The sequence below is a fragment of the Aptenodytes forsteri genome, unplaced genomic scaffold, assembly GCF_000699145.1.
Source record: "Aptenodytes forsteri isolate BGI_AS27 unplaced genomic scaffold, ASM69914v1 Scaffold155, whole genome shotgun sequence".
Classification (NCBI taxonomy): Eukaryota; Metazoa; Chordata; class Aves; order Sphenisciformes; family Spheniscidae; genus Aptenodytes; species Aptenodytes forsteri.
The window spans coordinates 5,426,207-5,443,078 of record NW_008794446.1 but is presented as its reverse complement, the minus strand read 5'-3'; the positions used below and the strand labels follow the sequence as shown (position 1 = coordinate 5,443,078).

Here is a 16,872-nt window from a genome sequence, read left to right as displayed (position 1 = left end):
TTAACTGCTGGGCAGCGTGCATGGACGGGGGAGCGGGCGGCAACTCGCGTTTGTTTCCGAGACTTTTCCCCTGTGAAACTGAAAGCGGCCTTAAAGAGAAATACGCAGGAAAGGACGGACATCGGCGGCTCACACAGCACAACCGTTCAGTTACGGCACTAGCTTTCTTCCCGGAGCAGTAGCCCAAGAGATCATCTTTAATTATTTAAAATCAAGATTAATCTCCAAATTCGCAAAGATAGGAGAACACAAGCCAGTGCCGAAAATACTCGGCCCCACGTGGTGCCCATATGTACTGTGAGCTACAGGGCATCCCAGAAAGGGAATCGCCAACTCACTTCAGAGGAGTGGAGCTATCTACAGCACCCCAGATACGGACTGAGCGGGTTTAACTTTTTTTTTTCTTTTTTCTTTTTTTGACAGTGATGGAGCTATTGGAGTCAACCTCCCCCCGGAAAAAAAAACCAAAACAAACCCAAACCAAAACAAAACAGCAGACAAAGATTCAAAGCAGATGCAGCTAAATAACTGCCCTGCACTGCACGAATGACCCTGTGCATCACACTCACTACATCAACTTTACTTTTTTCAAACGTATTATCACATGAGAAACTGTAGGAAGTTTAACAAGATTTATTTCCCCTGCAGAAAACCCGACCTGCTTCAACTTGATCACCACGCAAGCCAAAGAAAGAAATTAAACCAAAAAGAGCTGGTGTGGTATCACACTCTCCCCTCTCAGAGCCGTACACAGTATCAAACCCAGCTTGGTTAGAAGCCAGTCCCAGGTATGCTGCAGGGACACGCCGCCAATGAACTACACCACTGCAGCTTTTGGTTTAAGAGTTTGCCAACAGTGCTAAGGAGAATGCTCACATGCCATGAGAAAGCTTAGCTCCCTGGAACATGGCACACCAACGCTAGATAGAATCATAGAATCATTAAGGTTGGAAAAGACCTCTAAGATCATCGAGTCCAACCGTCAACCCAACACCACCATGCCCACTAAACCATCTCCCTAAGCGCCTCATCTACACGTCTTTTAAATACCTCCAGGGATGGGGACTCAACCACTTCCCTGGGCAGCCTGTTCCAACGTTTAACCACTCTTTCAGTAAAGAAATTTTTCCTCACGTCCAATCTAAACCTCCCCTGGCGCAACTTGAGGCCATTTCCTCTTGTCCTATCACTTGTTACTTGGGAGAAGAGACCGACACCCACCTCGCTACAACCTCCTTTCAGGTAGTTGTAGAGAGCGATGAGGTCTCCCCTCAGCCTCCTCTTCTCCAGGCTAAACAGTCCCAGTTCCCTCAGCCACTCCTCATAAGACTTGTTCTCCAGACCCCTCACCAGCCTCGTTGCCCTTCTCTGGACATGCTCCAGCACCTCCACGTCCTTCTTGTAGTGAGGGGCCCAAAACTGAACACAGTATTTGAGGTGCGGCCTCACCAGGGCCGAGTACAGGGGCACGATCACTTCCCTGCTCCTGCTGGCCAAGATGAATCAAGCAGGGGAAAAAGTGGCATGAAATAAGATACATAAACTTTGAAATTCAAAAATACCTTTTTTTTTTAAAGTACACTTTACTGTAAACTGTTTACTTTACAGTAAACTGGCAACACCCTACTAAAAGATGAAACACCTTTTGCCCATACAAGAATACTGTGAGATTTTGAAAACTATTTTTATTTTAAGCATTCTGGAAGGTCAGTATTCAGTAACAGAAAATATAGGCATTCAAATTTCTCTCTCAATAACTAAAAGTAGGAAGAAAATATTAACCCTTGAGTGGCATTTTCTTGAAATCAGACTAACTTTTCTCTTGCCACTGGTACCTCAGGTAAGCCCGAAGCTGTGGTTATGGCCAGCATGAATTACCTTCCTCCTTGCCATTACATTTTGCATAACGTTCTGCTGGCAGAAGAGCAACACGTTTCCAACCAAGGAAAAGGAAAAAGTCACACATGTTCATGAGAAATGCATGAAAAAAGTGCAGCCAGTAACTTTTGCCAATGGTACAACATTAATTTAGAAATACATACATCTTTAACTGCTTACACGTACACGCAGTATTTGTCTGAGTGGAGAGTGGGGACACACCAGCAATTTAGACCACGGTGGAGCTTCAGCATGACTGCGGTCAGGTACTGGCTCTTCAGCTGATACACAACGAAAAGGGTGCAGGGAAAGATGAGAAGGGGAGATGAATGAATAAACGGATAAATATTCCGGATCTGGAAGCTGTGGAAGTGGGAAGCATTGCTTCTGACAAGTACACACAACCTAAGCTTCCTTGCTTCTCCTCTTCTCATTGACCTTTTCTCACCCTTTTCACCATAAGCGAGGTGATAGTTGTCTTTTCTGTCACTCCCTCTCACTACGAAATTTCCAGCCTTATGTGTGACAGTATCCCATAATTGACAAAGGTTGCTCTTTCTAATTTTCTCCTTAATTATTAAGTTAATTAGGTGTCTTTTGATTTGTCCTTTCACCTCCCTCCATTCTCTATTGCCTGTCTCACCTTTGTTACTTGCTATTTCAGCAAGCACTCCTGATTTTTCTCATAAATAGCGATCCTTCACGACCCTTCTGCCCCCAACCCCTTCACTTTCTCGTCCATGAGACCACACCTCCTGCTTTCTTCTGCTTCCCTCCTCCGGTTCGTGGTTACACTCATGTCCTTCTGCAGGTGAAAGTGCCAGCCACCTCGGCATCAGGAACGGGGTCTACCCACAGCACTCCATTCCCAGGCACCACAAGCACCACTTTGAAGACAGATGCACAGAACATGTCACATTTTATGGACCACAGAAATACATCAGGGTAGTTTTGTGCTTCTCCAGAAAAGCAACAGAGAGGTGGTGGAGAAGCCTTGCCCTGTTTACAGCCTCCACAGAAAAAAGAACATAGATTAATCCAATCACGCCTTAGGAAAAAAAAACCATGAAATTGTGTTTTAAAAACATGGGATGAAATTCATCACCTATGTAATTTAGCTCACTCTACATATGTAAATATTTCCCACTTTTCTGATACCTCTGTGGGCCTTACATAGACATTTATATGAGCAAAATTTTAGATTTTTACTGTTAAGATTTTATTAATTTCTGCTGCTCGTCTCCCCCAGGAAATCAACACTCCACTTGTGTTGCTGGGATAATTTCCTCAGTAATGGAGTTGTTACCGGTAAGGTTACTGTTCTAGTTGAGGAATAAACATCATACTTAATTTTGAAGGAAAACCCCAATATTAAAAAAAAAAAAAAAAGGAAAAAAGGAAAAAAAGGAAACAACTGCTCTTAGCTTAAATTTCTCCTCACATCATAAGAATTTTAAGTAAAAAATGGAAAAAGGAATACCACTAACAGAAACATCAAACCACTGATTACCAATGTTAGTTATAGGTCTTATTAGTCTACTACAAACCATATGCATCTTTCCTCCAGTGTGTTTGAATCAGGTCTATAGTGAAATTTTCTCCTTATTTCTATAGTCCCCAACGAGTCTAGTCAGAGGGAAGCATTAAGCCTGGTTTCAGGAGAAAACAAGGTAAGTTGTGCATCTCTGGATGAAAGAATAGGAGCGACTGATGAAGACTTATTCCACTTGACATTGTAAAGAGATTGGGATGTGATTATGAGTGACAGGATGAAAGGTAAGAGCAGGCAGAAGTAGGGTAAGACACCTAATTAACAACAGAAAAACAGGCACTTTGCCCTGCAGGTAGGCAGCACTGCCAGGTCATGTGGCAACATCTGGCATCCTGATACAAGTGAATTAAATACCAGAGCCTGAAGCTCACACCTCATGCCGACAGACACCTCCTTTCTGCTTACTGGTCTCCGCTCTCAATCTCTTTGTACCACACTCGAGGATGTACTGAGAAGGTATAAATCCCAAACGGCTTCAGAAAGTGACCTTTTGCCACACCAACAGTTATCTCAATTTTGATTTTTATTACGTGGACAGAGAGGCTGATATTGGGGGGCTGTGGGGGGAAAGATGGCCGAAGATTCACACCAAAAATCTACAGTGGTTACTTTCTTCCAGGTTATTCCTCAGGTTTCAAATCATTGGTGGCCAGCTGAAGTCCTTCCATGGTGGAATCAAAGTGAGAAGTTTCTGAAATAAAAAAATAAGAGATTCTGCTGAAATACCACAACAGCACAGACTGTAGAAAGGCTTTAATGGTTGCAAATCCAACCCTCAGATCGAGAAGAGTTCACCTGTCTGATATTTTTAAAAGTGTCTGTCTTTCTCATACTCAGCTGTTGGTTATTCCTTTAAAAAGTTAAAAAGAATGGAGAGGAAGCAGATGATGGAAAGCAAAGGAAAAATAAAAAATGCAAGGAGAATGGAAAAGGAAGAGAAGAAAACTTGGATGTCAAAACTAGAGACAGTAAGGACCTAGCAATCTCAAAGCTGAAAAATAAGGAGAAGAGTAACACAGGGGAAATTTTTTTCCCCTACACGTCACAAACACTATATAATGAATAGCCATTCAACCCATACTACTATAGCATAGCTACATCTCGTCATTGTTTTGTTATGTTGCGAATTTTTCCCCCTGTTACATTCACTCAGGACCCCACTGGCCTCCAAGTTACAGAGTTCATGTGAGGCACCAGCACAACCTGATGGTTACTCTTTTCTGAGAGCTCCAGAAACACTGTTCTGGGCAGCTCTTATTCCCCCTGGTAATTATACTCTCTGCTTAAGTAAATTTTAGGCCAGGTTTTCCTGGTAAGCACTGTAAAAGGCAGGTGAGGTTTTCTGGTCATAATTCTGTACAATTTTTTCTTGCTTCTTTTTGTTTAAAATTAGTGGTTAAATGTCAAAGGATAGAGAAATTTTTTTTTTTTAATTATCGTATCAAAGTAGCAACTGGAAGAGGTTTGGCCATGGGATGATACTTTCTGTGGCGCTACTGGAAGGCTGCTTTGGTTTGCTTTGTATCTTTTAGATTTTTTTTTTTCACGCTAGCCAAAAGATGGTCCTGCCTGTCCCAGATATGTTCCTGCTCCTTTGCCCGTGTCCTGCTGATCGCATGGCTCTAGGACAATTTGTTTCAGCTCAATGGTCCAGACTGAAAACTTTTTGGACGTCTTCATGCATTGGATGATAGAGCTGGACTGCCTCGCTCTCTGGCTGCGGAAGCGTTGCATCCAGCAAAGGGAAGCGACAGGAATAGCACAGCCAGGGAAAGGAGGAGCGATAATGCATGTCATCAAGAGATTTGTCTCCTCAAAACCATGACCCTACAGGGCTGTCGCAGAGGAAGTGTTCCTGCAGGGAGTTACTGCAAAGTGACGGCTACGCTTCAAAACCAGACATGCCAGCTTTTATTTTGCAGTAGTCCTGCAGATAAATACTTAAACCGACACTGGGTTTTGTCATCTTGTTCTACATTTGCAAAGCATCTGGCACTCAGGAGTCCTGGTCTAAGGAGAACTTCTAGGCACTGAAACAATGCTGTTTTCACTGATCTCAGCATTTTTTAGTTTGGGATCTCTTGCTTAACCTCCACAACAAATAATGATGTGCTGCCAATGCTGCAATAAGAAGCTTTCGCAACAACTTGAGATTAACCCTGTGTTTTCACAGAGGAACACCACCACTGCTCACTCTTCCATTTGAATAAAAACACCCTTTCACAACATGAATACAGAAGCATGAAGCTAACAGATAAAGTTGCACTTGGCCAGTATTGCTTAGTTTACTCTCAAATCTAAAGAGACTGAAATTATCGTATTAGCTGTCCATTTATTTTCTATGATTTAAAAAGCTTTCAGTAGGAATGCCTCAGTTTTCTTACTTTTTTTTTCCCCTGATATTTGATGAAATCAAATTCATTTCAACATTTATAGTTGTTCACTTTAGCAGTTTTACAACCACTCCAGGACATCATTCTTGGCAAGTCTGCTTTAATCAGCAACGGAAAAGAATGATTTTGTGGTGAGGAAAGATGACCTTATCCCTCAAAATCAGTGGCACCATTGACCAGAAAAACTCAACCTGCCTTTTACAGGGCTTACACATCCAGACCTCACAGGACCGCTAGAATACCCATGTGGGGTCTGGCCAGGGGTCTGTTACCCAGTATCCTGTGCCTGACAGGGAGCACGAGTCGACTGAAAACCCTAAGAGATGCTTTTTGCTTTTCACATACTTTTTAAAAAAAAATTTGACATCCTAACATTTGTATAAGCTTAAAAGCAGCCTTTCATCTGAAGGTATGGTTGCACAATATGTGGCCCCCTGGTATCAGAGCTGACTGCCACCCAGGCAGGAAGCCCCTCTCGTCCTCCCCCTCGCGTCTGCACCAGCACAGCCCCATCTGCTCCCTGGCCCCAGCTTCGGCACTGAGTTGGACCTTACGCAAGCTTATCTAAATTCGCTAGCCCACCAGAAAACTATCCGTTTGTTTGCTATGGAGTTATAGCAAGTTAAATTATAGCCTTTATGTCAGCCAGCGAGTGCCGGAGCTGATAACTGGAGCAGGGCTGGGAGGAAGGGCACTTCCCGCTTTTGCCAGCGGCGAGCCATCACACCGGCTCGGCCCGAGGCAGCAGACTGCAGCTCCAGAGCAGCCTAAACCCATCCGACCTCTGGTGTCTCCTCCTCTCCCACCAACAGCCATCGGGACTTTCCCTGACTCGTTTCAGATGTTGAACTAAAAAAAACCAAAACAAAAAAACCACAAAAATCCCCGACTGACTTCCCTCCTCCTCCCAATACAAAGCCCTAACCAGCTTCGCATTCCCAAGTCAAAGGCTTTGCTGAGCACCGAAGCTGCTGCAAGGAGGATGGGACCATGCGGCCAGGACCAGGGCAATCAACCGTTACATAAGTTTCATCTGCCAGCAGGGACCTCCAACTTAACCATGCCACCTCAGCACAGATCTTCGTGACCAAGTCCTTCTGCGCAGAGCGCGCAATGCCTTTTTTTTTATTTTTTTTAAAACCAAACACTGATTGGCAGTCTTCTTTCATGGCACAGTACGCATTGCTTTAATTCTATATTCCCTAGAACTAACATAAGCCAGCACAGTAGAGTATTAGACTGCAAGAGCACGTTACAAACTGGGATTTAATGATGTTTTGTTTCAGACCAGCAGTCAGTGGCTGGCTCACAAACGCGCAGGGCTGTGGATGGCTTCTGCTGCGCTCACGACAAGCAGAAGAGGAAGGCTGAAACAATTCTGGGAGTAGTATGGCAGAGAGACAAAGGGTGTAAATCTAACAGAAAAAAACAGTTTGTTGGATTCAGCAACCAGATAAAGGTATCGACAATAAGGCAGAACACTCTGCTAACATATGTCTTTCCTTTCTTGACGTATGCAAAGAAAAAAAAAAATATTTCCAGGTTAATCACAGTTTTTTCGAGGAAGAGAGCAGAGCTCTCCAAGTTTTTCTTTAGCATAAAAACATTTTAATCAATAAACCTGGACATTTCTGGGTTGTAGCTTAGGTTACAAATCCACACTGAGACGGCCAGTCAGTATCATAAGCAAAAATCTTGCCTGTGGAGTGTTCACATTTGCAATATTATAAATAAGTAACTTATGAAAATTTGTGGCTGACATAGGGCTAAGTATTTGGTGAAAATATTTTTTTATTTTGCTTATTGCTTACCAAATATTTTAGTATTTGATTATGTAAGAGGACAATACTGCTACCAGATGTTCTTGATTTTATTAATAATCTGTGCTGACAGCACCTTGTGAGATCAGTGCTGTCTGTACTATGTGGTTCAGAGAGATTCCCCTCACCTTCCTACATCGGTAGTTGGTACAGGCTAATCGGCAAATGACCTGCAACGTCATTTTTGTCATCAATGCTATAAAAATGCATATAATCAAATCAACCCCCATTCAAGAGGTTTCAATTCCAACCCAAACTATTCAACTACTTTGCTTCTGTCATGAACCTCCACTGTGAAAATTAAGAAACCTTCTAAAACATCAACTTCTGCATTTATAACTGTCCCAGCACAGCGTATGTCTACCTCTTTGACTCCTCCTCCAGCCATCGACTCGTGCTCACGTCAGGCACAGGATGCCGGGTGACACAGACCCCTGGCCAGACCCCACGTGGATGATATTCCAGCGGTCCTGTGAGGTCTGGTTGGGAACAATTTAAGCCTCAGGATCTGGAATTTTTTTTCTGGCTCAATTTGCCCATGGTGCAAGTTATTCTATGTACCTCAGTTTCCTTATTTTAAAACTACAGATTAATGCATTTTCCACTTTGGAAAGAACAACTGATGGAAAATGATATGGAAGTTAAGCTAGTGTTTTCCAGCTGGATTCAAAAGTCCTTCCTTCTTATCATACTCTACCTAAAATATCTCTCATAAACAAACTGAAGAAACTTTGCCAAGTTACGAAAGGGTTCAAAAATTCACAAGATAAGCATGAACACGATAGAGTACTTTCTAATACTCAATAGCACACTTTGTCATACCAAATGAAAACGTTCATGAAAAATTAACACTTCAATATATGGAGTCCTATTGCGACCTCCTGCTGCTGATGCTCTACTGAAAAGCAGAACTGCCACATGTTTTCATAACTTAGTGAAATGTTGTTTTATTGTTCAGACAATGCTCTTCATAATTAGACCCTTAACACAGCATCGCTCTCCATGCTGAAGAGATGAGGAAAACAGTACTGAGATGACATGACTCACTACACATCACTGCAGTAATTAAACTGGGAATAAAGTCCAGCTCTTCGGCATCCTAGACTACCGCTTTCACTTCATCAGGCAGGTTTTAGAATTTTTTTTGAAAAAATAATATGGCTTTAATAACAAATAATAACAAAATGCTGCCCTTCTCTTTTCCCAACTCAGGATTAAAAAACAACAACCCTCATCCCTAACGTGAAGAAAAAAATCAAGTTAGTTGGGTAATACTAAGTGCACCTTAAAAATTACAACAAACAATGTTCTTTAGGTGTTTGGTCAAATATCATACAAGAATCATAGAATCATAGAATAGTTTGGGTTGGAAGTGACCTCTGAAGGTCATCTAGTCCAACCCCCCCTGCAGTGAGCAGGGACATCTTCAACTAGATCAGGTTGCTCAGAGCCCCGTCCAACCTGACCTTGAATGTTGCCAGGGATGGGGCACCCCCCGCCTCTCTGGGCAACCTGTGCCAGTGCTTCACCACCCTCAGCGTAAAAAATGTCTTCCTTATATCTAGTCTAAATCTACCCCCCTTTAGTTTAAAGCCATTCCCCCTTCTCCTGTCGCAACAGGCCCTGCTAAAAAATTTGCCGCCATCTTTTTTATAAGCCCCCTTTAAGTACTGATAGGCTGCAAGAAGGTCTCCCTGAAGCCTTCTCTTCTCCAGGCTGAACAACCCCAACTCTCTCAGCCTTTCCTCGTAGGAGAGGTGTTCCATCCCCCTGACCACTTTCATGGCCCTCTTCTGGACCCGCTCCAACAGGTCCGTGTCTTTCTTATGCTGAGAATGAAACACATTCACAAGTGCGATTACCTTTTCCTTCATGCAGAACTTAAGATGGTCAATCATGACTGATGAAACTCAGCATCCAGACAGCCAGCACTAGCATAGGTCATGATGTTCTCCTCTCTCACCCCTTGAAACAGCTCCATTTCTGGAAGTGTTTCAGAAGAGTCTTGGTTCTCTTGGACATTTTTATTTAGATCTTCAAAATTAATACTATCATCTAAAAAATAAACAAGTTACAAACTGCAGCCAAAACCACCTGAAATGATCAAATTATCTTATATAGTCTGTCATTTATATTAGCTCAGAATAGAGTATTTCTAGAACAAGCTTTCATTTAATCAAAATACTCCTGATTTTGCCTCCTAAACAAACTACAAAATAAATTGTTTTTCAGATTTGTCTTTGACAGGGAAAGAGTGAGTGAGTGAGTGCATATAGCTACTCTTATGCTTCCTCTTAGCTCTCCTAGAGCGTCCTTTTCTCTTTTTTAAAAAGGAGAAACTTCTCTCCTATTTCAGAGAGAAATTTTCCTATTTTCAAATCCTATCAGCTTCCAGGGAGCTACTATTGTGTATTTGTTATCTCATATTATGCAACTTGCGAAATTATACTACATTAATATGGAAATCATGGAAAAAGACAACCAGCAACTTTATCCCATAACCTACACAGGGCAGGAATTAACGCATGCAGAAATCCAGAGCTTCCCATGGACCGATACCTCTTGCTGCTCCAGAGCCTGACCTATTAGTATGCTGGCAATCTTTAGTGACCAATAAGTTTCATTAAGTTGAAGACGCTCAACTTTTCAGAGAAATAAAGTCTAAAGAAAGACTTTTTCATGATAAATGTCCTTCCGATCTGGAATCGGGTAAACTTGAGCTAAGCATTGGATTAATTCAATATGGGAAACTTTAAAAGGCAAAGAATTTCAGCACTTGCATCAGGAAATACAAAGTGATGATTCACAGCAACCGTAGCTCTGCCATACTATGTACACAATCAACAGAAGCACAAATTCATTTATCACATCCTAGTGCTTTTGCACGAAGAGGAGCATTATCACTCATTTGTGCTGAAAACCTTCAACGCACTTCAGCATTAACTATTTTCTCTTCTGAACAAGAAATATTTTATACAGTTTTTGTATCACAGAATACACTTACCAGCCAAGGCATTTCCATTCGGCAATCCATTTGTTTTTTGTTTCTCCTAAAACAGATAATAATAGTCCAGAGAAAAAAAAGAAAGTATGTGACAAGAGATTTTCATATTTTGGGAAAGAACAAGGTCCATGCTCTATTTTATAGTTACTATTTCATTGTATTTACAGTATTTTCCTCATTTCCAGTACCAGACACTACTACAGTGCTCCTTAAAAACAAACCTTCGCAAAGCAACAGCCACAGTGGGAAGTAGCAAAAAAGTAATTTGTAAGGTAACACTTTCTAACTAGACGAGGAGAATTAAGTTGCCATCAGTCACTCAGAATAACTTCTCTGCTGCAACTCTTTGTAGAAGTAGCTGTGAAGAAGCTACTGTTAGCGGAAGATGAAATTTGCTCAGATGATGGGAGAAAACCGTAAGACGGAAAACAACTAGATGATGGTAGGTTGTACTTAAAGAACACAGGCCAGATCAGAACACAAGTATCAAGGAAAAGGTCAGGTTTTTTTCTCCTTCAACTACTTCGTATACATTTCTCAAGCTGATCTTTCAAAACCTGAATCCTACCATGGCCTGGAGCTGGTTATGGAAATATTCAGAAGACTACATAAAACATCCATCTCCTCATTGTGGGTATTAAAAAAACAAAGCAAATTTACGAGCAAAGGACATCATCTTGCTTATGAACTGAAGGATTCCTCTTTACACCTGGAATATTGGAAAGCCTTCCAAAATCCCCTAAGTTCGTACCTCCACAGAGGTCTTCCACAGTAAATAGATCATCTTTGAAACTTTCCAGTCAAGAGGAACTATATAATCATCTGGCAACAAGGACTCTGCAGAAGAAAATATTTTTTGCAGTTGAGTGTTCAGATCTCTCCACAGCCAAAATATACCACTGAATTACAATTTTTGCACACATTATATATATAGACCTTTTTTAAAATCAGCAGATATTTAGATGAGCAGCAGCAAAGTCAGAATTTAGGTTTTCTAGACTCTAAGGCCAGTGCACAGGAGGGGGAGGAGGGGCCCGAAGGAGATTTGGTTTTGGTTTCTTTTTTCTAGGCAAAGGCTTTCCTACCATACTTTCATTTCCCCGACAGACTTCCCTGAAACTAGGCACAAACAAGAAAACCAGAAAGTTTTCAGCCCATAAATTAAACAAAATGCAACTTAAGTAACAAACTTAAAATTTAAAAATGCTTAATTGTAGGAATTTGTGCAATGTCGCTAAAGAAATTACTTTCTAAAATGTTTTAACTCTAGCAGTTTAAGAAGCTGAAAAGAGATTCTTTGTAGGAAAACAGTCTAAAAATATATTCTATGGTTATATGAGAATCATACAAGCAATTCAGTCAACTAAATCTTCAATTTATAAATAACCAAAGACATTTATTTACGAAAAATTTCCCCCTCAAAATATTTTCCATAAAAATTGACTGCAATTGCCAGTGTTGTAAAATACTACAGCTTAAATCTGTACATGAATAAATAGTAGCCTATCAATAGGCCACAAAAAAGCACAAGAATTTTTAAAGTTGTAGGAAAATTACAGTCAAATAAGAATGTGGCCAACCTTCTGCAGACAGCATGCACAATTTTGACGGAAAACCCCACCAAACAGCAATCACAAGCTGGCAGGGCTTCAGAGAGATATTGGGGTGGGTTTGTATTTCTTAAAGGTTGTTTCCAGAGGAAACTCATCTAAACACCAGAGAATTTCATCTGTTACTGACTCAGAGAAAAACAACATTTGGTTCACTAATCTGTCGAGTTTCTGAATGCCTGTTCTTGTTTTTGCCCAGCAGATCCCTGTTTTCAAGTCATGGCCAACTCCACTCCCTCTTAGATGGTGAAATTTAAGATCACAGGTATGAAGACTCACCAAGTTTGGAGAAGAATGTTTTATATGTAATAGTTGAGGACACGAGCAGCACTTCCCTGCTCTCTTTTAGCTCTAGATGGCAAATCCTTCGGTGTGTGGTGCCAGATTTAGATACAGCAGCACTGCAGGTCCTCCGGGGACCACACCAAATGTACTGGTACCAAGCCTAGTATGCTGCCAGTGGTTTGGCATCGCTGTTCTGGCAGGCAGCATTGCCATCAACTTTTGCAATAAAAATAAAGAATCCAAAGGGCAGTTTGGGCAGATAAACAGACATAAGTCGCTCCTCAGTTGTCATCTTAAAATACATGCTTAACTTTAAATTCTACTGAAACAAACAGGTGTAAAGGTCTACATGCTGAAAAAATGGTCTGTGTTTTTTACTCCTATTAGTTGGCCAAGTCAAAGTTACTGTTTTTCTACAGGCTAAATTTGGACCAAAGAAGTTGCAGAACTTTATGCACAGGGAATGTGGCTCTCAGCAGGGACGTACACAGCAACATGTCCTAGGATGATTTCCAATCAAATGTCTGTAGTTGTTGCTGGCTACAGCTCTGTACAATTACGTTAGCTTGCAGTAAATTTGGAAATCATGGTTGCCACACACAACTCCTTCAAGGACTGATCATCATACTTCTAACCGCTAACTCAAAATGAGTAAACTGAAAGTACAAAAATATGACAATTGGAGCTCTGGAAGGCAAGTATACAACTGTGACACTTTTTAATCATGCATGATTAAAAAGGTATGCACTATCAGAAAATGCATCTTGTAATTTGATTTTCAACTTAGATTCTAGGAAAGTTTTTCAACAGTATCTAAGCCACATAAGGGTCTATGAAAAAATTATTAAATAAAGAAAAAGGAATGCTACTATATTAAGCAGGTGGAATATAAAACCAAACATGCAACCTTTACATAAGAGCACATATTTTGTACCATGTTTTCATTTAGTGAAAATTTTAGGTAAAAAAAAAAAAAAAGGGAAAAAAAAAAGACCAAAGCAGCAGTGATTCCTTTCAATAGAATTAATATTTGATTAATTGGTAGCTGAAATAAACCTGAGTATTTAATCATAGGGATTTGGGGTTTTTTGTTTGTTTTGTTTTTTGGGGGGTATTCTGGTGGTTGTTTGTTTTGGGTTTTGGGGGTGTTGTGGTTCTTTTTTTTTTGGTTGGTTTTTTACATATCAGTAGTAAGAAGAGTATTACCCAGTGGAAGACCTGGAGAACCAAAGAGCTGCACAAGTTGAAAAGCAAATCCTAATGATAAGGGAAGTCCCAGAAAACTATATTTCTTATTCACATCTGGATTATCTTCATGTTGTGAGGCCTCTGCTGGCTCAGGGTCATCTGCTTCGTGCACATTTTCACCGCAGCTTGTCAATATACTAGAATCTTCTGGATATTCAGAAACAACTTTAACAGAAGACAAAATATCTGGTTGGCTATTTGTAACCTCTGAAGAAACTTGTTCACTCTCGCCCTCTTTTTTATCAACTACCTGTTGTTGCTTAAGAGTTCTAGCTTGCTCCTCCTTCGTCCTGGAAACGACACAAACCCTGCAGGAATATTTTGGCATAGGAGAAGATTGTCCCGAATGAATGTAAGAAGTATCATGTAACAGAGCATCTGCATCCGGGGTGGGTAAGGAATAGGTTGCCTCGGTGCCACTGTAAGGTGCAGAATATTCCTGCAATGCACGGTTCTGCTCACATTCCTCTCCACAGTCCTTGCTTAGAAAACTCTTTTGCTCCACTTCTAAAACACTTTTTGGGGGAACATCATCTTTTCTTGGGACTTCCTTTCCTCCCTCTGTACTACCAGCAATCTGTCGTGGTAGATTAAACTTCGGTGCCAAGTTGACAATTCTTCTGTACCTTTTCCTCTTTGATGTAATTGGTGCAGCATCATTTCTTGGAACATTTACTTCACTCGAACACTGCACGAAGGTGGCCCTGGCTTCCACAAGGGAATCAAGGTGCACTTCACCAGCTGGAGATGCCGATAGACCATCGCTTATTATATGACCAGCTTCCTCAGTTACTGTTACCTGATGGTTTTCCTTTACCAATCCTTCATTTGACCGATAGCAATTTAGCTGTGTTGAACTGTTCATATGAGTCTGTTTAGGTTTCCTTATTTTTGGGGGTCTTTGTTCACTTACAAATTTATCCTCAGACCAAGAAGAGAGAGAAACTTGTGTATCAAAGTCCAGCTGCAATTCCTCAGTAGGTAAACTAATTGAAAAAAAAGCCCAGGCATTGGAGCTATTCTCTTCTGCTTTTAATGCACCTTTGTCCTCCGTGTTATTATCACGCACGTTAACACGTGGGATTGAATTGTAACACTGAGAGATTTCTTTTTCTTCACCATTTAAACTTAACAGCTTAGCTTCCATGTCAGGTTCACATGTAATTTGATATGATCCAAGTTTGTTTTCCATGCTTAACAGTGGCGTGTTATAATCTCCAGAGATGCCTTCTGTTTCCTGGATGGAATTTTTATCATTGCTTATTTTTAGGAAACTGCTTCTGCAAAGATTTTCTTTGTGCCTTTCATTTGTTTCCTCATCATCAAATGCATTTTTGGTTAGGTCTTCAGTAGAAAAAGGTTTTACATCTATCAGAAGTGAACTGTCGCTTTCTACAGGCAATTCATTTTTCAATGCACTGTTCAACATCGTTGAGACCTCAGACACAGCAACGGGAAACGTTTCTCTTGAAACCACTGCAGCTTCTTTTAGGCTTTCATCATCACCATTAGGCTGCTCTTCACAAACTGTTACTGGATCCTCTGGACCTTCACTGAATGTACACAATGATTTGCTGTTTTCTTCTTCTGAATCATCCTCTTCACTTTCTGATGTGTCCTGGTCATCTGGAACTGGATGATGAGCTGCTCTGCCTAACTTCTTCTTCATCATTTCTGTATGATTGCCTTTCATTTTTTTGTTTCTTCTTCGCTTTTTCCTCTGCTTTGCTTTTGTCAACAGGTGCCCAGGGTTCTTCTTTAAAAACGTCTCCCTGTGTGAAAATAATAAAAAAAAAAGTAAAATAAAAATAAAAATAAATTTCAGTAATAATGTATTCATGGTGTTCAATTTGAAATAGGTACTGTATTCATGGTGTTCAATTTGAAGAATAGGTACTTTATGTTAATATGATGATCAAACACAGACCATCAGCTTTGCTAAATAATCTCAAATAAAACCTTCTACTGATTAAATAAATGTACACCTTACAATTCAGAACAAATCTTGAACATTTTAAACCAATTTAAATAAACATAGCTGCCATCTCATTAACTTAGTTTTACAAAAAGTATCACAAATCATTGCAAGACCAAACAACATGTTTCTGGATGTCTTTCTAAATGATGTTTGAATAATAGATACTAAAGAGCTACTGCTATTCTGAAATTTCATTAAATGTCATGCTGAGCAGAAAGGTACTAAGTGGAGGACGTAGTTAGAAAATTTCATCCCTTAAGATTAAATGGGCTATACGTAGATAAGCTGGACTCAAATTCAAAACATACTAACCAAAAATCTGAATAATGTAAAGGTACAGTGACTACAGCAACTGTGATATTTACTGCTCAGTATATTATGTGTGGACGCATATGTATTTGGAAAAAATATTTAATATTTTATTAGCAACAAAATAATATACTACAGAAAAATTAACACAGTTGTAGGCAGTTATTTACAATTAATTTTGTAGCTCTTTTCAGAACATCTGATTTTTTTTGTCTGCATTTCTCATTGAATTTAACAGATAGCAGCTCTAACAGTGACTTCTCTGAAATCTTGATGTTAGCCCGTCAGCCAGCTAACCCTGAAATGAACACACGTGAGAAAAACCTAGTCCAGAAATCTAACTTCTCCCTATGCAACTCTTCAGAGAGAGATAAGATTTTCAAAGCTAAGTTTGACTGATAAATCTTCATATCGAGGATCTGCTCCTTTTATGTAATTCTTCGCTTTTCTGTAACTCTTTGTTCAGGATGGTACTTCACACAACACACTAAAGCAAACAAAGCAGTAGCTGGAAGAATTATAGGGTAAAATTAGTTATTTTCCGGGAATCATATGTAACAAACTGTTTTAAGTGCTGTATTCTGAAATTCTTAAGCTCTTTGTTCAGGATGGTACTTCACACAACACACTAAAGCAAACAAAGCAGTAGCTGGAAGAATTATAGGGTAAAATTAGTTATTGGAATGGTCTCATATGTAACAAACTGTTTTAAGTGCTGTATTCTGAAATTCTTAAGAGAGAACTTAAAAAAAAAAAAAAAAAAAAAAAAAAAAAAAAGGGGGAAGTTGATTAAAG

The 16,872-nt window shown here is 40.2% G+C and overlaps 1 protein-coding gene across 1 annotated transcript in view; it reads right to left on the bottom strand.

Annotated features, from left to right (window-relative positions):
* Nucleotides 1–3,968: 3,968 nt before the first annotated feature.
* Nucleotides 3,969–16,872, bottom strand: part of LOC103907998 — a 45,707-nt gene continuing 32,803 nt past the window's right edge. Inside the window, exons 6-10 of the mRNA XM_009290272.2 lie at nucleotides 13,749–15,562; nucleotides 11,399–11,484; nucleotides 10,648–10,693; nucleotides 9,506–9,698; nucleotides 3,969–4,121 (exon numbers count right to left, since the gene is read on the bottom strand). Of these exons, the coding sequence (XP_009288547.2) occupies nucleotides 9,538–9,698; nucleotides 10,648–10,693; nucleotides 11,399–11,484; nucleotides 13,749–15,562 (2,107 nt within the window). The 3' untranslated portion in view covers nucleotides 3,969–4,121; nucleotides 9,506–9,537. The remainder of the gene's footprint in view (nucleotides 4,122–9,505; nucleotides 9,699–10,647; nucleotides 10,694–11,398; nucleotides 11,485–13,748; nucleotides 15,563–16,872) is intronic.